At 39.7% G+C, this 17458-nt stretch overlaps 1 protein-coding gene across 2 annotated transcripts in view; it reads left to right on the top strand.

Moving 5' to 3' along the window:
- LOC113026270 (proline-rich protein 5-like) overlaps positions 1 to 17458 on the top strand; it is a 40218-nt gene that overhangs the window by 5503 nt on the left and 17257 nt on the right. Inside the window, exon 2 of one of the 2 annotated variants that reach the window (XM_026174842.1) lies at positions 9321 to 9454. In XM_026174842.1, coding sequence (XP_026030627.1) covers positions 9336 to 9454 — 119 coding nt within the window. In that variant the 5' untranslated portion in view covers positions 9321 to 9335. The remainder of the gene's footprint in view (positions 1 to 9320; positions 9455 to 17458) is intronic. The other variant, XM_026174843.1, reaches the window with a different exon arrangement.

Raw genomic sequence — 17458 nt, forward strand, 5'->3', positions numbered from 1 at the left:
GGGATGGATCAGGTGACCCTGAACCCGGCCTTAGTTACACTGCAATAGGCCTAGGCTGCTGGGGGCTGTTCCTCCTTCAGTCACATTTTTTCATTCACCTTTGTGTTTATACATCACTCACTTAATCATTAGTTGCTATTAATATCTGGCTCTCTTCCACTGTGTGTCTTCTCTCTTCCTACACTCACCCCTTGTTTGTCGGTCACAGCAGGTGACACTGTCACTAAGTTCTTGCTCTCAGGGGGGGGGGGGGCGTTTGATTGTTGGGGTTTCTCCATATTATTGTAGTGTGTGATGTGGCACTATGTAAATAAAATAAAGTTGGAATGAATTAAATTATTATTAGCCACAGCTGCTAAGTTAATGATAACTTAACTGATGGCTAATAATAGTAAAATGGGTAACATTAATGTGGGTGCCAGCCAGATTAACATTTATGATAACTGTTTAATTATTAATTGTTGTTGAAACAAGAACTTTACTGACCTCAAAATTCCTTTTACACTCTCCAAGGTGGTGGTTTAGTGTTAGTGTAGGTTTGGTGAGTTAGTGTTCACGTCTTCAGCTGCTGGTGATGGGAGGGGCTGCCTGAAAATCTGCAGCAGTCCCTTTGTTATGTGTCAGATGGAGGAGGCGAAGTTGGTACCGACGATGTCATTACTGTTGCAAAAGCATAATAATCTAATCTATTTAATTAATAATTAACAATTATCACTAATTGTTAGTATAAATTAGTATCTTAAGTACCTACTCAGTACTTATGCTGCCTTTAGTGCAAAAAAACCAAAAACGTACCATTGCATTTTCAGAATTTAGGTATCAAAGGTTCTGTAAGTATTGGTTCTGGTGGCATCCTTATACCACAAAGTAGTAAACCCTAAACTGTTAGATCATCCATATGTTAACCCTGGGACTTCCTCAATGCAGAGGGCTCTATCCCGTGGATGGACTGGTATCCGGGGAATTTAAAATCTAGGTTTACACTTTGGCTATTTGTCACATTCCTGGAGTCACCCTCAGAGTAATTTTTGTTGCATAACAGAGTGCATAGTTCTGCTGGGAGAAACTGCTGCTCCCTCTACAGTGTTGACATTGGTGGTACAGTTGTGGTCAGAAGTTTAAATGCATTCATCCTGGGTATGAGTGTCAGGTTAATGGTTTCCTTCAACCGTACTTTTTCTAGAGTGAAATGTTTGTACATTATACATCCTTAATTACTTTAAAAAACAAAATTTGGGTGCACAATTTTAAATTTCTTTTAAATTTTATAAGTTTTTAGAAGTCAACACTAGGGGTGGGCGATATAAACGATATACGATAGAAACGATATAAATTTGGCCAATGATAGAGATTTTGACTATCTCGCTCTATCGCGATAGCGCATGTCGATGATGTCATCAAGCTGCGCATGTTTTGGTCGAAAGCATCACAGCGGCTAAAACCATTATCATCTGCAAGTTATTCCAGGCGACAGTCATAGCAAAGAGATGAAGCACTTTTGAAATAAGGGGAAAGCCAAAAACTCTGCTTCCTCCACTTCCGTAACATTGATTCATTAATGTTGAATTCTCTCGCAGCTGTTCTAATCCCATGTTGTTGCAGTATATTAATAACTAACCTCGTATTGTGGATGAATAATCTCAGTTGTTCTCCTGACTGAAGTTTGGCCCATGTATAGCATCATGCTATGCGATTGCATTTGTCCCTGACCACCAGAATCCCTCACGTTAACTTTTAATGAGTGGAAAAAAGTTGGCGTTCATCTTCCAGCTTCACTGTGCTAATGTTATGCTAACATAGCTGTGTCGCTAGCAATCACGTAGCACAACATGTTTAGGTGGAAGCTAGCGAGCTAACTTCCTGTTAACTTCTAACTCCGTTAAATTTAATAAATTCTGTTTTCATGGATGCATGGATGTTAAACTTAATTGTTACAGCTGGTAAAGCAGCAATGCTGATGATTTTATTAAAGATGAAAGAATTTAGACCGTTTTTAACTCTCAGTATTCGTTTGACTTTGGGACCTGAAGCGGACGGAGTTTTCGACCCAGATTACTCCGCAAAGCTCCTCACTACGGCAGCCGCAATGCTCTGACAATCCATCAAGCAGTGCACTTACCAAAGTTGTACTAAAACATTTTTTAACAGATTTCTGCACGCCAAAATCGGTTCGAGGTCAGTAAGCACAACCAGAATTCATACATAAGGCACACTCTCGATTTTTGAGAAAATTAAAGGATTTTAAGTGTGCCTTATAGTGTGGAAAATACGTTATACAGAAGAAAAGAATATATCGTGATATATATCGTTACCGCACATGCTTCAAATTATATCGCGATATGAATTTTAGGCCATATCGCCCAGCCCTAGTCAACACAGTGTCAAAAGTATGGATACAGGCTCAATAATTTACATAATTTCCTTCGGGATTAATAAAGTTTTCTGAAAAATATAGATATATTTACATACACTTACTTAAATCTTTTAACAAGTGGTGCTGAAGATTCTAAGATGGCTTTTAAGTTGACGAGGCAGAGCCCTATTAAATTCTGGTTAGTGATCATGTCCAGTACAACTGGTGATTTCTCTTGGATAGCACTCATTGGACTGACCAATTCTTAGAACAATGGCAAAGTCCAAGGGAGCCAACTCAAAATTACCATGGCATTCATGCCCATGATGAGTGTATCAGAATCAGAATCAGAATACTTTATTGATCCCTGGGGAAAATTATTTTTTGTTACAGTGCTCCATTTTAAACCAACATTAAGACAAGACAGACAATACACTAACTAAGAATAGTACAATATATACATATATATACATACATACATACATAAGTCACTCATAGATAAATAGTTGGAAAAGAAACGTGTAGTTGTAGCAGCAAACAGTGTGTTAAGTGGATGCGTTGTACAGGGAGATGGCCACAGGCAGGAATGATTACCTGTGTCGTTCAGTGGTGCTTTTCGGTAATCTCAGTCTCTCACTGAACGAGCTCCTGTGACTGACCAGCATGTCATGGAGTGGGTGGGAGGTGTTATCCAACATTGTCTTTATCTTGGACAGCATCCGCCTCTCCGACACCACCTTGAGGGAGTCCAGCTCCATCCCCACAACATTGCTGGCCTTACGGATTAGTTTATTAAGTCTGTTGGCATCTGCGACCCTCAGCCTGCTCCCCCAGCATGCAACAGCATAGAGGATCGCACTGGCCACAACAGACTCATAGAAAATCCTCAGCATTTTCTGGCAGATGTTGAAGGACCTCAGTCGCCTCAAAAAATAGAGACGACTCTGGCCCTTCCTGTAAAGTGCTGTGGTGTTTTTAGCCCAGTCCAGTTTATTGTCAATGTGTACTCCAAGGTATTTATAGTCCTCTACAATGTCAACACTGACCCCCTGGATTGAAACAGGGGTCAAGTGTTTCCTGGTCTTCCTGAAGTCCACGATCAGTTCCTTGGTCTTTGCCACGTTGAGCTGCAGATGATTCTGCTCACACCACATGACAAAGGAGTCGACCACAGCCCGGTACTCTGTCTCATCATCCCTGCTGATGCATCCAACCACCGCAGAGTCATCAGAAAACTTCTGAAGATGTGTACATAAAGTGTACATAAAATTCTGACCAGAACTGTATGTGGATAATCGGTATGACTTTCAACCTTTTTTAAAATCTGCTTCCATGTTCAGCATGTAGACGATCTGGAAAGACTAATGGTTAAAGAAAATGTGGGAACACCTAATACCTGTTGAGATGATTCACATTAGGCCAAGACAGGTGATGATCGTGTGAGGGGCAGACTGTAAGAAATTGACTAGGAAGTTATTGAATTTTATTTAGAAAAAAGTTATTTCAGTGGAACATACTCAATTCCCCAGTGTAACTCTGTAGGCTAATGACTAAAAAAAACCTGCACAATGATAGATTTCTAGCTCTACACAGATGAACTTCGTGTCTCAAAAATATAGGTCATCTAGCTAAATTAGACTTGGACAGAGGTTGGTGTAGTGTGATTTATTAAAGGATCCCTGGGTTTTGGCTTCATAGCCCAAAGAGTAGGGTTGGGTGATATTAGTTTAAACTTTAACATGGTTTGTGGTAACAGAAAATAGGAAAGAAAGTTTATTAATGCAGGCAGCTTGCAGACAAGTGTAAGTAAATTAGGAGCATTTTCCATCCTTTTGTTTTCATAAGCTACTGTCAATAATAGCCCATTTCCTAATGTGAAGTGTGAATTTACTGAAAGAAGGTGTTGGCAGCAGCATTTGACTGGAAAGGTAGTGATACACCTTATATTTAGTGACACTGTGCAAGTTACACACAAAAAAGCCTAGGTACTGTTTTCCCTTGAAGTTTAATACTTTAGCTTGTCATCTTGCTTTAGTTATTGCTAACATTTTTTTATATCATGTAAAAATGTATAGCTGTATATTGCAAATATTATGACAATATGATACAGCACAGTCTTCCCTAAAGGTTGACATCTTTAATGACTTTAAAAATCGACAATTTTGTGCACAAATGTGAATGTATTTTGGAATTTCTTACTAATGTTTGGTTTATTTTTGTCCCTTAGAACATTGCACTTCAGTAAGATGCTTTCAGTAGCCATCAACAAGCTTCTGGCTGGATAATTAACTAATATATGTTGTCTTGTGGGCTCAAGCATGCCTATCTATTTCTTTCTCTCTGACTCTCAGGATTTGTAATTGCATTAGTCTGAGTACTTTCTCATGACAGGGCTTCTGTGATAGGATTAGTCGTCATGCTAGCACAAATCAACACTTGCACACAAATACACAAGCACAAGAAAACTGACTGCTATTCTTTCACTGTAGGTCAGCAGAAGTACCATTATATTTTCAGGATTTTGGTATGTCTTTGTTTGTTTTTGTAATGAACACTTGGTTATCTTTGCATTGAGACTGGAAACAGCAAGTTAGTCTACCCAGATGTATCAAAAGCCACGTGCACCTGGCAAAACTGTGTCCTAAAATTGCTTCCAATTCAGCTAAACTGCATCTTCAGTAGCTCTTCTGGTGAAATGTATTTGTTGTTAACTGTTGGTTGTACAAATATATCTCTGAACCATGACTCTGATATTTATTTACATAAATCACAAGCTTGTGATTTGGTGTCATTGTAAAAGCCTATTTTAAATGAACTATTAATGATCTTTACTTCAACCTAATTGAGTTTGCAGTGTCAGCTGGTTTACTTTAAAGAACACTAAACCCAAAATACATGGACGGAGGCATATTTCTTTTTTCAGTAGCATTGTCACTAATGTTTGGAGTTTCCACTTTTCTTCACTATGTTGCCTGTTCCATTAGTCAAAGCTGACTTCTGTTGACATGTGGTGGTTTGTGTAAAAATATCTTGATACCATCCAAGCCTATGGCATGTTTTGTTCATTGAAGTTGGATGAGGAAGTTACACTCAACATCACAGACTGATAAGATGTAACGGTGGGGAAGCATCTGATGGAAGGTTTGGTGAAGTAGAGGTGGTTTGATTGATTTTTGGTGTGTACCAGATGGATTGTCATGGTGATAGTTATGCACACAGTGACACCCAGCAGATTTCTTCCTGAGTGAATCATGTTGTCAAATATAGACGCTTGTTGATTTTGACTGTGGGTAACACATGTTTAGAGACATTCAGCACAGCTCAAGTTGTACTGAACAGCTTTTTAATTCTTCTGCGTGTGTGTGTGTGTGTGTGTGTGTGTGTGTGTGTGTGTGTGTGTGTTAATGCCAACAAATCCTTTTAACACCACATGTGGTGAACGGTGCACAGATGGTCTCACTCTCACACACAACCTGCGGTCCCTGGCACACACCTTTTTGAAACATTTGGAATGTCGTCTCACTCTCCCACATGTATCTGGATGATAAGCTGTTATCCATTTGGTTCTTCTTTTGGTCAAACATGTCAAACGTTGAGTATTTGGGATACAGCTCAGGAGGTAGAGCAGGTCATCTAATCAGAAGGTTGTTTTAATCCCCGGCTACACCAAATTATCCTTGGGCAAGATACTGAACCCTAAGTTGTGCTCTGATGCATCCATCAGAGTATGAATGTGTGTGAACGTTAGTTAGAAAGCACTTAGAAAAAAGAAAGCATAGTTGTGTGAATGGGTTACTGAGGCAAGTTGTAAAAAAACTGTCCAATATTTCTGAATTAAAACTCAAAGGAAGAGTAGGCCAATAATGAATAATGTGAAAGACTCATTGCCAGTTATCACACATGATTCATTTCAGTTCTTGCTGCCAGTGGTGACACAACCACTTCTAAATCATTTCTCACATGGTGATAGAGATTAATACACAGACACCAGACCGATACCAAAACCCAAACTTTTCTGGGCAATTTTAATTTTCATTGACCAAAGGTTAGAGATAAGTCCTTTGCTTTCTTTGCATCCAAAGTACGACAAACCTCTCAGTGCCTGTGTATTTATAACCATAACCCTGGCTGCACTCTTTTGATTACTCTTTCACTGAACACAACTATGAAACTAGCTCGCATTTGGGGAAAGCTATATTTTGCATTTCCTGGGTGTGTAAGTGTGATTACACGTGACAGCCATATTTACAAAATTAAAAGCAGAATAATTATTAACTGACCTCATTTCAAAGAAAACAGTTATGTTTCAGACACGTGGGAAATGTTTACACTTTTTCTTTCTGATAATATGTTTGTTTGTTTGTTTGTCTGTTTTTTCAAATTTGATGTTAAAAGAAAAGAAGTGATGGACTGTTAATTTTAGTATTATTAAGTATTGGGACAGTCATAGAGTTTTTGTGATGTTGCCTCTGTACCACCACCACAGCAGATTTTAGATCAAACAGTGAAGACTGAAGTGCAGAGTTTCAGCGTCATTTCAAAGAGTTAAACCAAAAGTATTGCATCAACTGCAGAGGAGATGTAGACTGTTTTTGTGATTTGGCACTATGTAAGTAAAGTTGAAGTGTAGTCCTCGATTTTCAGAGGACAAAACAAGATTTTAAAAGTAATTGCCCGATCACCAAATGTGGCATTTCTTTCCTTGAGACCTTTGAAATGAGGCCTTCACTGCTACCATGCTCAGTTGCTCCTTATTTGTGAGTCTCTCTGCCTTCAGTAACTGAAAAGGGAGTTTTAGACATTGACTTTATCTGTCCCTCACTGGGGAAAGTCACTTGTTAGTAGTACAGTAAGGTTCAGGAAGAAAAAAGTGAAATGGACATATATTAGAAAAATAAATAGGAAATTTAAATCAACTTTAAAAAACAAACAAAAACCAAAAAGGTTACCAAAAGATAAACGTGTGTGTGTGTGTGTGTGTGTGTGTGTGTGTGTGTGTGTGTGTGTGTGTGTGTGTGTGTGTGTGTGTGTGTGTGTGTGTGTGTGTGTGTGTGTGTGTGTGTGTGTGTGTGTGTGTGTGTGTGTGTGTGTGTGTGCGTGCGTACGGTGTTTTGATATTCCCTGTGTGGGGGGTTGTGCAGTCTGACTGCTGTCAGGATGAAGGATTTGCAATAGTGCTCCATCCCACACAGTAGCTACAGCAATGATTTATCATGATTTATTATAATTTCACACTGGAAATTATAATACAGTTTTACTAGTTCTGTCAGCGTTAATCTCGTTAAAATGACGTTAATGCCATAACAGCATTAACGCGGCATACCTAAACGCGGTTAGCTTGTTAGCACGTTGACGCCGTGCAGCCCCACGCACGGGCGATCCGTGGTAACTCACTAACGGAGATTTGTCGCGTTAATGTTATGGCGTTAATGTCATTTTAACGAGATTAACGCTGACAGAACTAATTTTCACTGCAATTTTTTTTGTTTTTGTTTCGATGTTTCGTTTTAATGCACAACTCCGTAGTGCTCAGTTGTCACCATTTTAATGCAAGTGCATTTTCCACTTTGAACTAAAAGAATGATAACACAAGAGCAGCACTGATGAAACTGTCGATTACTAAAATATTAAATAGCTGCAGCTATTTAAGGATTTCCATTAGGTGGTAGTACCAGGTACTTTTTTTTTTTTTTTTAAGAGTAACTGAAGTCACTGTTCTGAGAAACTCTTGTGTTGCTTTTGCACTACGCTTTAGGTCAGTAATTCTCTTGGCAGCCATACATGCCAGTGTCAACATTGTCTCCACCATTTTTGACAGATGATGCTTCTTTTCTCTGTTGTCAGACTTTTTATTTACATGTTGCTCCTCAATACAGTTTTACAGTTCTGTTGCAGGTCTGTTCTTACTTGCAAATCTGGGTGAATTGCTTGTGTTGCCATCGTTTAGCACATCAGCGTGTTAGAGCTGCGCGTTAAATGAATCATCAAACCAAAATATTTGTGTAGGATTTTATTTAATAATTGAATTATTCATATAACTAGATGAATTGTTGTCATGCCTTTTACTGTTCTGATAAATTATTGTGTTTATTGCGCCCAGTTTCAAAGAACTGACAGGTTAAATGCCCAGGTGTTTCCTGTTGCATTGGTTCCTTACTCATGTACCTGCAGTGTAGGTCAATAGTTGCAGACTGGTTCTTGGTCATCATGTTAATTAATTGTTAATTAATTTTTAATTGTGAATCACAAGAGGCTCATTTTGGGGTCATATTTAAGGCCAAAAAAGAAGCACTATGAGTCATAGCACAAGAAACTGATTTGTACAATGTGTGGAAAATTGCACAGAAAGAGAGACATGTCACCAACAAAAAAGGGCTACATCCAATGAAAGAAAGTCTGTGTAGTTTCTGGAAAGCAGAGTACCTGGAGATCTGCATTTTATAGAGACAGGCTGATCTTGTATCTTTGCACAGGAAGCTGTGGGTTGATAGAAGTCTGTCTCTCTGGTTCTAAATAAAGCCGATGTAGCTAAAGCCGCTTTGCTGCATCAGCTATCAACAGAAGTTAAAGCAGCCTAGAACAGGGGAGTATTCCCAGTATGTAACTTGAAAGAATCAAGATCAACATAATAATACATTATCAAAATATCCTGGTTAGCCTAATCTTATTTGAGCATCCATCATGCAAGTTCCCCACTTTCAGAACCTCAAAGAGATGTGGTGTTTAGCTGCAGCACCTTTCACCTTCTTCCTCCTTTGCATGCTAGCAAAGTCACAATGCAATCTTCCAGTTCTATATACAAGTATTACTGTGCAACTCAACCACAGCTAAATGCGCTCATCACCTTTGAATGTTTTAATCTCAGATTCACGCCTGTCTCCAAGGAGATCAGTTTTGTATATTTGTAAAATGATGAAACTGTGTTTTAGTATGCTGATTATTCAGCTGCGCTTCCCTCTCTCTACAGCAGCCAGCTTCCATAATGGGATCTTTTCGGCGTCCCAGACCTCGATTTATGAGCTCTCCAGTTCTGTCAGACCTTACCCGTTTTCATGCAAGCACACCTGCTCTACAGATCTCCAACATCACTGTGTGGAACAGGTGAGCTGACTTCAAACAAGAAATCCCACAGTACTTTAGCTTGATCTTTGTGATCCATATTTAATTTACATTTAAAACCAAAGTAAGCCGAAAGTGACTGTAAGCTAAAATTTGAAGTGTTTTTGTTCTGTTGTAATTTAGTATTTTTATGAAGTCACTTTTCCATCAGCAAGTTTCATCTTCCCCTTTTATTCAAAGTCGGTAATTTATGTCAAAGGGCCTGCACTGACCTGTTACACTTCAAAATTTTAAATAGGCAGCAGTTAGAAGTTTCCACATATATAACAAGAATATAACAAGAATTTGCCTGAATGGAGCACTACATTGGCTCAGTTCATTGGTATAAATATCAGACGTTATCAGTTCTAGACTGCACGACTCCATAATCCCAAAACAAAATGTACAGATATTATCTTACTTTTGTTCTACCTTTAGCACTGGGTTATGTTTTGTCATGTGTATAAACATTGGTTTTAAAAAAACAGAAAAATACAATAAGAGAAGAAGAGGTTATATTGAAAGTTTCAGAGGTTAGAAATTTTCTATTTGGTTTCATATCTGATTAGCTTCTAATTTTAGTGATTTAATTTATATTGGTAATGGCCTAATGAGGGCTGCGTGGTTATGTCTAGAGTTATTATCATGATAACAAGTCTTTTTTATTTCCAGACTGACCATTTTCCTGAAACCTTTGTTACTCATGTTTGTGGTTGAATGAAAACAATTCTGCAAAGAAAAGTGGGCACAGTTCTTCCACAGCGACATGAAAGAGTCATTGCCGGTTGTTGCAAATGCTTGATTCCTGTTTTTGCAGCCAGAGCAGGAAGAACTGACTTACTTACTTACTTTTGATTAACAGATAGCTGATTAAATAATCTGTTGAGCCCCTTTGTCCCTGGGGGTTCATGGGCTGTGCCGCCAGGTCTGTGATTTAACTATAGACTTAACATAGCAGCACCTGGTATCCAGAGAAATGGCAGACTCTCACAAAACCATTTTTATGACCACCAAACACAGCTAAAACAACAAACAATCAACAACAGGTAGACAGATTCTGCGAAAAGATGTCAACACAAAGTGCGGATTCCCACATTCACCCAGTGATATTTACACGGATCTACACAGACAAACAATGTCTCTGCTGTCTTCACGGATATTTCAAAACCACAAGTTTTATCACACTCCAACCAAAATTCACTGAAAAAGCAGCAAAAGAAGACCAAAATTGTGCTTCACGTTAGAATTTATGCTAATATTTTTTTAATCTTACCTTTTCTGTCTGGCTTCCAAAAAAAAAAAAAAACTCAGATAAAAACACATTTCCTGCATAGCTCCCTCTCCCAGCTTCAAGAGTAGTTTCATAAATCACTCTTTTCTACCTTATTCGTTTGTTTATCCACAGATGCATTATGCACCAGTCTACCATTGTGTACAGTGGGGTGTCCGCTTTTTGTTTTACAAAAATGACCTAAGTTATACTGTTCAACAAAATTTTCAACTTTCACAGATGGTGCCAAATTGTTCCTATGCTTAGCTTAGCCTCTAATTAAACCTGTGTAACTTTGCTCTGTGTCACTTCAGCAGCATTGTTCTTTCCACAGGTAATGTTTATATGTTGATTCATTCAGTTTTTGGTCTACTCCAGCATATTTTCAAAGGGTTTATATGCTATAAAAGCTAAAAAAAAAAAAACAACAACAACATTAGTCCAGAAAAAGAATTTTTCATATTTTTTTCAGTGTTCCATCCTCAGTTATTTTGACACAATTGCATCTGATGTGATGCTTACATGATTATTTCTCACATGTGTTAGCTTTAATACCAAGATAGTTTTTTTTTGTTTTGTTTTTTTTGAAAATGGAGTTTATGATTTTAGAGAAATATTCAATTCATTTTGGGCATGATGTTTTCAAGCAGGAACCCCAGAAAGCCCATAGGGTATTAAAGGTTAAAAGAAAAAAGAAAAACCCCTAAAGTATCTTGATGCGTGCTCTATTATCCAGGTAAGGAAATCCAAAAAGGTTTATTCTGCTCATCTGCAAATGTACTCTATATAAGGTTGGGGAAACCTGCATAGGCTGAGACTGAAGAAGTCACTTGGATGAATGATGAAATGTTTCTCCCACTGAAAACGCTACGTCCAGATGAACAGAATCAACTTTTTGAAAAGTATATGAGGAATGTGGAGGGCCTAGACATGGTCCCAACATAGCTTAAATTGCTCCTTTGCATTGACTCTTCATCCCTGTGGAACTGTACTAGAGGGTTGGAAATGTTGAGGGTGGTGGAGAATGCTTGGCTGGTTTGTCCCAACTAGGAGCATGAAGGAGCTGCACGCTGTACTAGTTGAAATCAAGTCAGAGGTAGGACTGCCAGTCTAGGACGGACTTGTAAATTTCTTCTAGGCATTCAGTTGTATTTAGGTTTGGTGACTGCTAAATGCCATAGCATGTGACTCACATCATTACCATCTGTTTCTTGCTATGATGGCAACTGCACTCACTGGCAGCAGTTGTTTTCTAGCAGGATCATGTGTGACATCACAAGACTGAAACTGCTCATAATTGCCTCAAAGAACTAGTAAAGAGCTCAAGACGGTCACCTTGGATTTACCTCTGAACTCTCATTGACATCTGAATTCAGATCAGTTAAATTTTACTAGCGCCAAATCACGACAAGAGTTGTCTCAAGGCATTTTATATTGTAAGGTCGAATAATACAATAATACAGAGAAATACTGAGAAAATGACCCCTTATGAGCAAGAACTTTTGCAACAGTGGAAAGAAAAAACTCCCTTTTAACAGGAAGAAACCTACAGCAAAACCAGGGAGGGGCGGCCAGTTGACTGGAGAGAAGGAAGACAGGACAAAGGCACACTGTGGAAGCGAGAGAGAGAGATTAGTAATAACTAATAATTAAATGCAGAGAGGTGTATAAACACACAATAAAGGGGGAGGGGGTTGTTGAGTGAAGAAGAAACACTCACTGCATCATGGGAAGTCCCCAACAGCCTAGACCTATTTCAGCAACTAAGGCGGGGCTCTATCTAATATGCTTAACTATATGCTTTGTCAAAAGCTTTAAGCCTAATCTTAAAAATAGAGAGCACGTCTGTCTCCTGTGTCCCAAGTGGTGGCTGGTTCCACAGAAGAAGAGACTTGAAGCTGAAGGTTCTGCCCTATTCTGCTTTTATATATCCTAACCTTATCACACGATTTGCTGAAGAAGATTTGAAGGAGTCAGGAATTACCAAGAAGTGCATGAGGGTGCTGCAGGATATGCACTTAGAACAGCAAGACAGTGGTGTGATGTGTCGCTGGTGTAACAAATGAGACTGCATCAGGAATGGGGTTAACAAACAGATGTGGACCAGCAGGAGTTTTCATTGACTAGGAAGGGAGCCTGGAGAGGTGGAGGCATACTCTGATCAAGAGTAAAGAAGAGTGAGAGGGAAGAAAGGTTAATTTGCAAGAAACAGATGTAGAGAAGGAGGAAGCGGTAAACAATCCAAAGCAATGACTGGTGTACAAGAGAAATGAAGAGAGTACAGGCAGGGTGGAATGGGTGGAGAAAAATATCAGGGGCGATTTGTGACAACAGGATGCCAACAAGGGTGAGTCAAATTCCTCGTTTGTGTGTACAAACTTATCCAAATAAAGGCTGTTCTGATTCTGCTGATTTGGTGGCAGTGCCAAAAGCGACCGGGATGGATAGGAATTAGGGCTGCACGCTTACGCATTTTGCATAAAATGAGAATCACGATTTTTTGGCTTAGAATTGAGATCACGATTCTCTCACGATTTTCTTTTCCAGTATAAATATTTATTGCACTTATTAACTGCACATCAACTTCGTAACAGTTGAGACTGAACATAAAAACAATAAATAAACATAAAAACAACAAATGTCTCACGTTTTGTTGTTGCCGCAAAATGTCGTACTGCTTGAAATTCCGTCTCCGTTGCTGGACGCTGCGTGTATAGAGCAGGTAGTGCAACAATAGAAAAATAGTTGCGGGACGGCACTGTGTAGCGTTTGTCTAGGGTGTTGATCATTTTCCTAAATCCCTCGTTTTGCACAGTGTTGATGGGAGCCATATCTTTGGTCAGGTGATAAGTGATAGCCTCCGTAATTTCTTTGTACCTGCGGGAGTTCGACGTGTAAAGGGAAGCGCTGTATAAGGTTCCCGTTATTGATGTTTGGGTGGTTGACCGGGACGGATTTTCTCCTGTCACTTTCTCGTCATCCCTGACGTGCTCAACGTTGTTTTTTCCCTGCTAATTTTAGCATCACACGGCACAGCTTCTGTATCACGTGGTATAAGGCTCCGCCCTTGTTATTTGTTGAGCAGGAAGAGTGAGCGCTTGTTTTCATGCAGATTACGTCCCGGATCAAAATGCGATACAATCGTCGTCGTCTTTTTTTTTCTTTCTTTTTTTTAAAAATCATTGTCATTTGGAAATGAGATCACACATAAGTATGAATCGAGATCGCGATTTTCTAACGATTAATCGTGCAGCTCTAATAGGAATCAAAATGACTCTTTCAGAGGGATGGCTCAGGTTGTGCAGTTTGGAGAAAGAACTGGAGATAAGATTGTTTCGAAATTATGCAGAAGAGCGACAGTGGAAAAGTACACAATCTTTCAGTTCTGAGGTTTTATGTATCAGAACAAAAAAATCATTGTGTCCTTCACAATTCGCACAGATTATTGAAATAACCTGAGATTAACACTTGACATATCTCATCATGCATTTTATTTTATTTTTTATTTTTTAAAAGAAACTAAGCCAAGGTGTAGATGCAGTGTGTGAAAGATGAAGTACACCACATGATGCAGTGGCCTGTATAACCACTTTTAACAGCAATAACTTGAAGTAATTTTTTTTTTTTTGAATGATTTTATCAGTCTCTCACTTGGCATTCGCATACCTAAATGCTTCAGACTAACAATGCATTTTTTATGTCATTTCATAGAACTGGACAAAGGGTGTTGAATATGGAACTGCCAGGCAGGAGAAAAAGAGGTAGAGCAGATTTATGAATGTAATGAAGGAGGACATGGCAGTGTTGGCATTACAGGAGCGGATACAGGGGATGGGGTGAGAAGGATGAAGATGAGCTACTGTGGCTTCCTCTAAAGGAAGCGGCTAAAATAAGATGGAGAAGTTACAGTTGAAAATTCTTTATCCTACTGCAGCTCAGTTTGTCAGGGTGTTTAGATTATTTTATCACTGACAGGAGGAGCTCACACCTCTGAATCTGTGGCCTGTTTCCTGCACTCCACAGCTCAGAGCAGGATGTTTAATAGGAAATAGAGGCAACAGCAAGGTCATATCCTGAGAACCAGCTTAGCTGCATGCAAGGACATTGGACATAGAGAGGACACACTTAAATGCAACTGACCCAAGGAAAAGAGAAACAGCCTTACCTAGAGGCATTATATTTTAGGTTGTCTTCATCCGTATGTATATATGTCTCATTCTTAGTAATGCAATTATTTTCAGCAACACAGATTTACCCTTAAACTCATGTGTCTGTGAAGGTTCTCAGTCATCCAGGTCATCGTAGTCTAAGGAGCTTGGAGAGAAAAGCGTCTGGACTTCTTTAAGTTGCTTGAAGACGTTTCACCTCTCATTCGAGAAGCTTCTTCAGTTTTAAGGGTCAAATGGTGGAGAGTCCCAGATTTAAACACAGTGGGAGTTTCCCACCCAAAGAGGGACAAAGGACCCCCTAATGATCCTCTACCTAATCACATGAGCCAAGGTGTGAAAACTGGTGTGGATCACAATCAGCCAGGGTTTCGGGTGAGCTCATTGTGAATTGTAGCCAACCTTTACATGGACGAAGTGGAAAGAAAGGCTCTTGGCTCTTTTAAAGGGAGAGTATCCAGCCACTGGTACAGATATGTAGACGACACCTGGGTCAAAATCAAAACACAAGAAGTGGAATCCTTCACTGCGCATATTAACGCAGTGGATAAAAACATCAAGTTCACCAGGTAAGACACAAAGGACGACTGTTTGCCTTTCCTGGACTGCGCTGTGCACATTGAAGAGAATGGCAACCTCAACATTGACGTTTATTGGAAGCCCACACACACGGACCAGTACCTCCTCTTTTAGTCCCATCACCCTCTGGAACACAAACTTGGAGTAATTAGGGCCCTACACCACTGGGCAGAAAATGTTCCCTCTAAGCCTGAAGGGAAAAAGGAACACACACATGTAAAGGAAGCACTCAAAACATGCGGTTATCCTAATTGGGCGTTTGTAAAGTCAGCAAAGATGCACAGAAAAGAAGACCAGACACCAGCGAGGGAGGATAAGAAAGACAGACGCAACAACATTGTCATCCCCTATATAGCCGGTGTATCAGAGAAACTCAGAAGAGTTTTCTCCAAGCACGACATCCCGGTGCATTTCAGACCCAGCAACACGCTCAGACAAAAACTGGTTCACCCGAAAGACAAAACTCCTAAACACAAACTTAACAACGTGGTGTATGCTGTACAGTGCAGTGAGGATTGCCCAGACCTCTACATTGGAGAGACCAAACAGCCACTTCACAAACGTATGGCACAACACAGAAGAGCCACCTCCACAGGACAAGACTCAGCAGTCCATCTGCATCTAAAGGATAAAGGTCACTCTTTCGAGGATGCCAATGTTCACATTTTGGACAGAGAGGACAGATGGTTTGAAAGAGGAGTGAAAGAAGCCATTTATGTCCACTGTGAATGACCATCTTTGAACAGAGGTGGTGGTTTACGACACCAACTGTCTGCCATCTATAATCCAGTTTTGAGATCCCTTCCCAGACGCCTTAACGCCCACTCACCTCCTGGGCCATCTGACCTCAGGAAATCGCATGATAGGGTGGGGCCAGGTTTCACAATGAGCTCACCCGAAACCCTGGCTGACTGTGACCCACACCCGTTTTCACACCTTGGCTCATGTGATTAGGTAGAGGATCATTAGGGGTCCTTTGTCCCTCTTTGGGGGGAAACTCCCACTGGGATATTCCTCTCCTTCCATCTCAAATGTAACATCTGACATTAGAGGGAAGACATTTTTACAATTTAAGTAACACTCTTGGTATAGAGTGTTTGTCTTTTTCATTGGTTAGTACTAAACCTAATAACTGGTTGGGTCACTTCAAAGTTTTCATTTTGTTCTTAAGCCAGTGTGTGTGGACTGGCTGGTGTGATTTGGATCATTGTCCAGAATGCAAGTGCGCTTCAGCTTGAGGTCAAGAACAGATGGCTGGACATACTTCTTCAGGATGTTTTGTTAGATGGCAGAATTCATGGTTCCATTTACCACAGCAAGTCTTCAGGTCCCGAGGCAGCAAAACAGCCCCAGACCATCACACTACCACCACATTTTACTGTTGGTGTTAGAGTCAAATTGTTAAATGTTGCCATTATTGTACTTAAATTTGTAAGTCTTGGTTCAAACTATATGATTAAGGACTTTCCTTTGTTTCTATCCGGTCGTTAAGTCTGACGTCACTAGCCGTGTCTGGGCCTAAACTCCGCTGCAGGTCCATATATCAAACGATCACTATGGCATTACTGAGAGTTGAAAAACTGTCTAAAGTCTTTCATCTTTAATAAAATGATCAGCGTTCTGCTCTACCAGGTGTAACAATTGAGTTTAACATCCAGGCATCCATGAAAATGGAATTTATGACATTTAACGGAGTTAGAAGTTAGCAGGGAGTTAGCTCGCTAGCTTCTATCTAAATACAATATAGCATGTCCTGACTGCGGGGTTTTGGAAACAAATTAAAACGTATAGCTCTGTTATCACTTCCAACATAAATGAAGACAGAAAACTAAACAGCAGTGACGTTTGTAGGGTTACTGAAGTTTGGCTAGCTGGTACATAATGATGTGCTACGTGGCCGCTAGCGACACAGCTATGTTAGCATAATATAAACAAGATAACTTTTTTTTCCACTCGATAAAAGTTAACGTGAGTGTTCTCGGTGGTCAGGAA

The sequence above is a fragment of the Astatotilapia calliptera genome, chromosome 7 (genome assembly GCF_900246225.1).
Source record: "Astatotilapia calliptera chromosome 7, fAstCal1.2, whole genome shotgun sequence".
Taxonomy (NCBI): Eukaryota; Metazoa; Chordata; class Actinopteri; order Cichliformes; family Cichlidae; genus Astatotilapia; species Astatotilapia calliptera.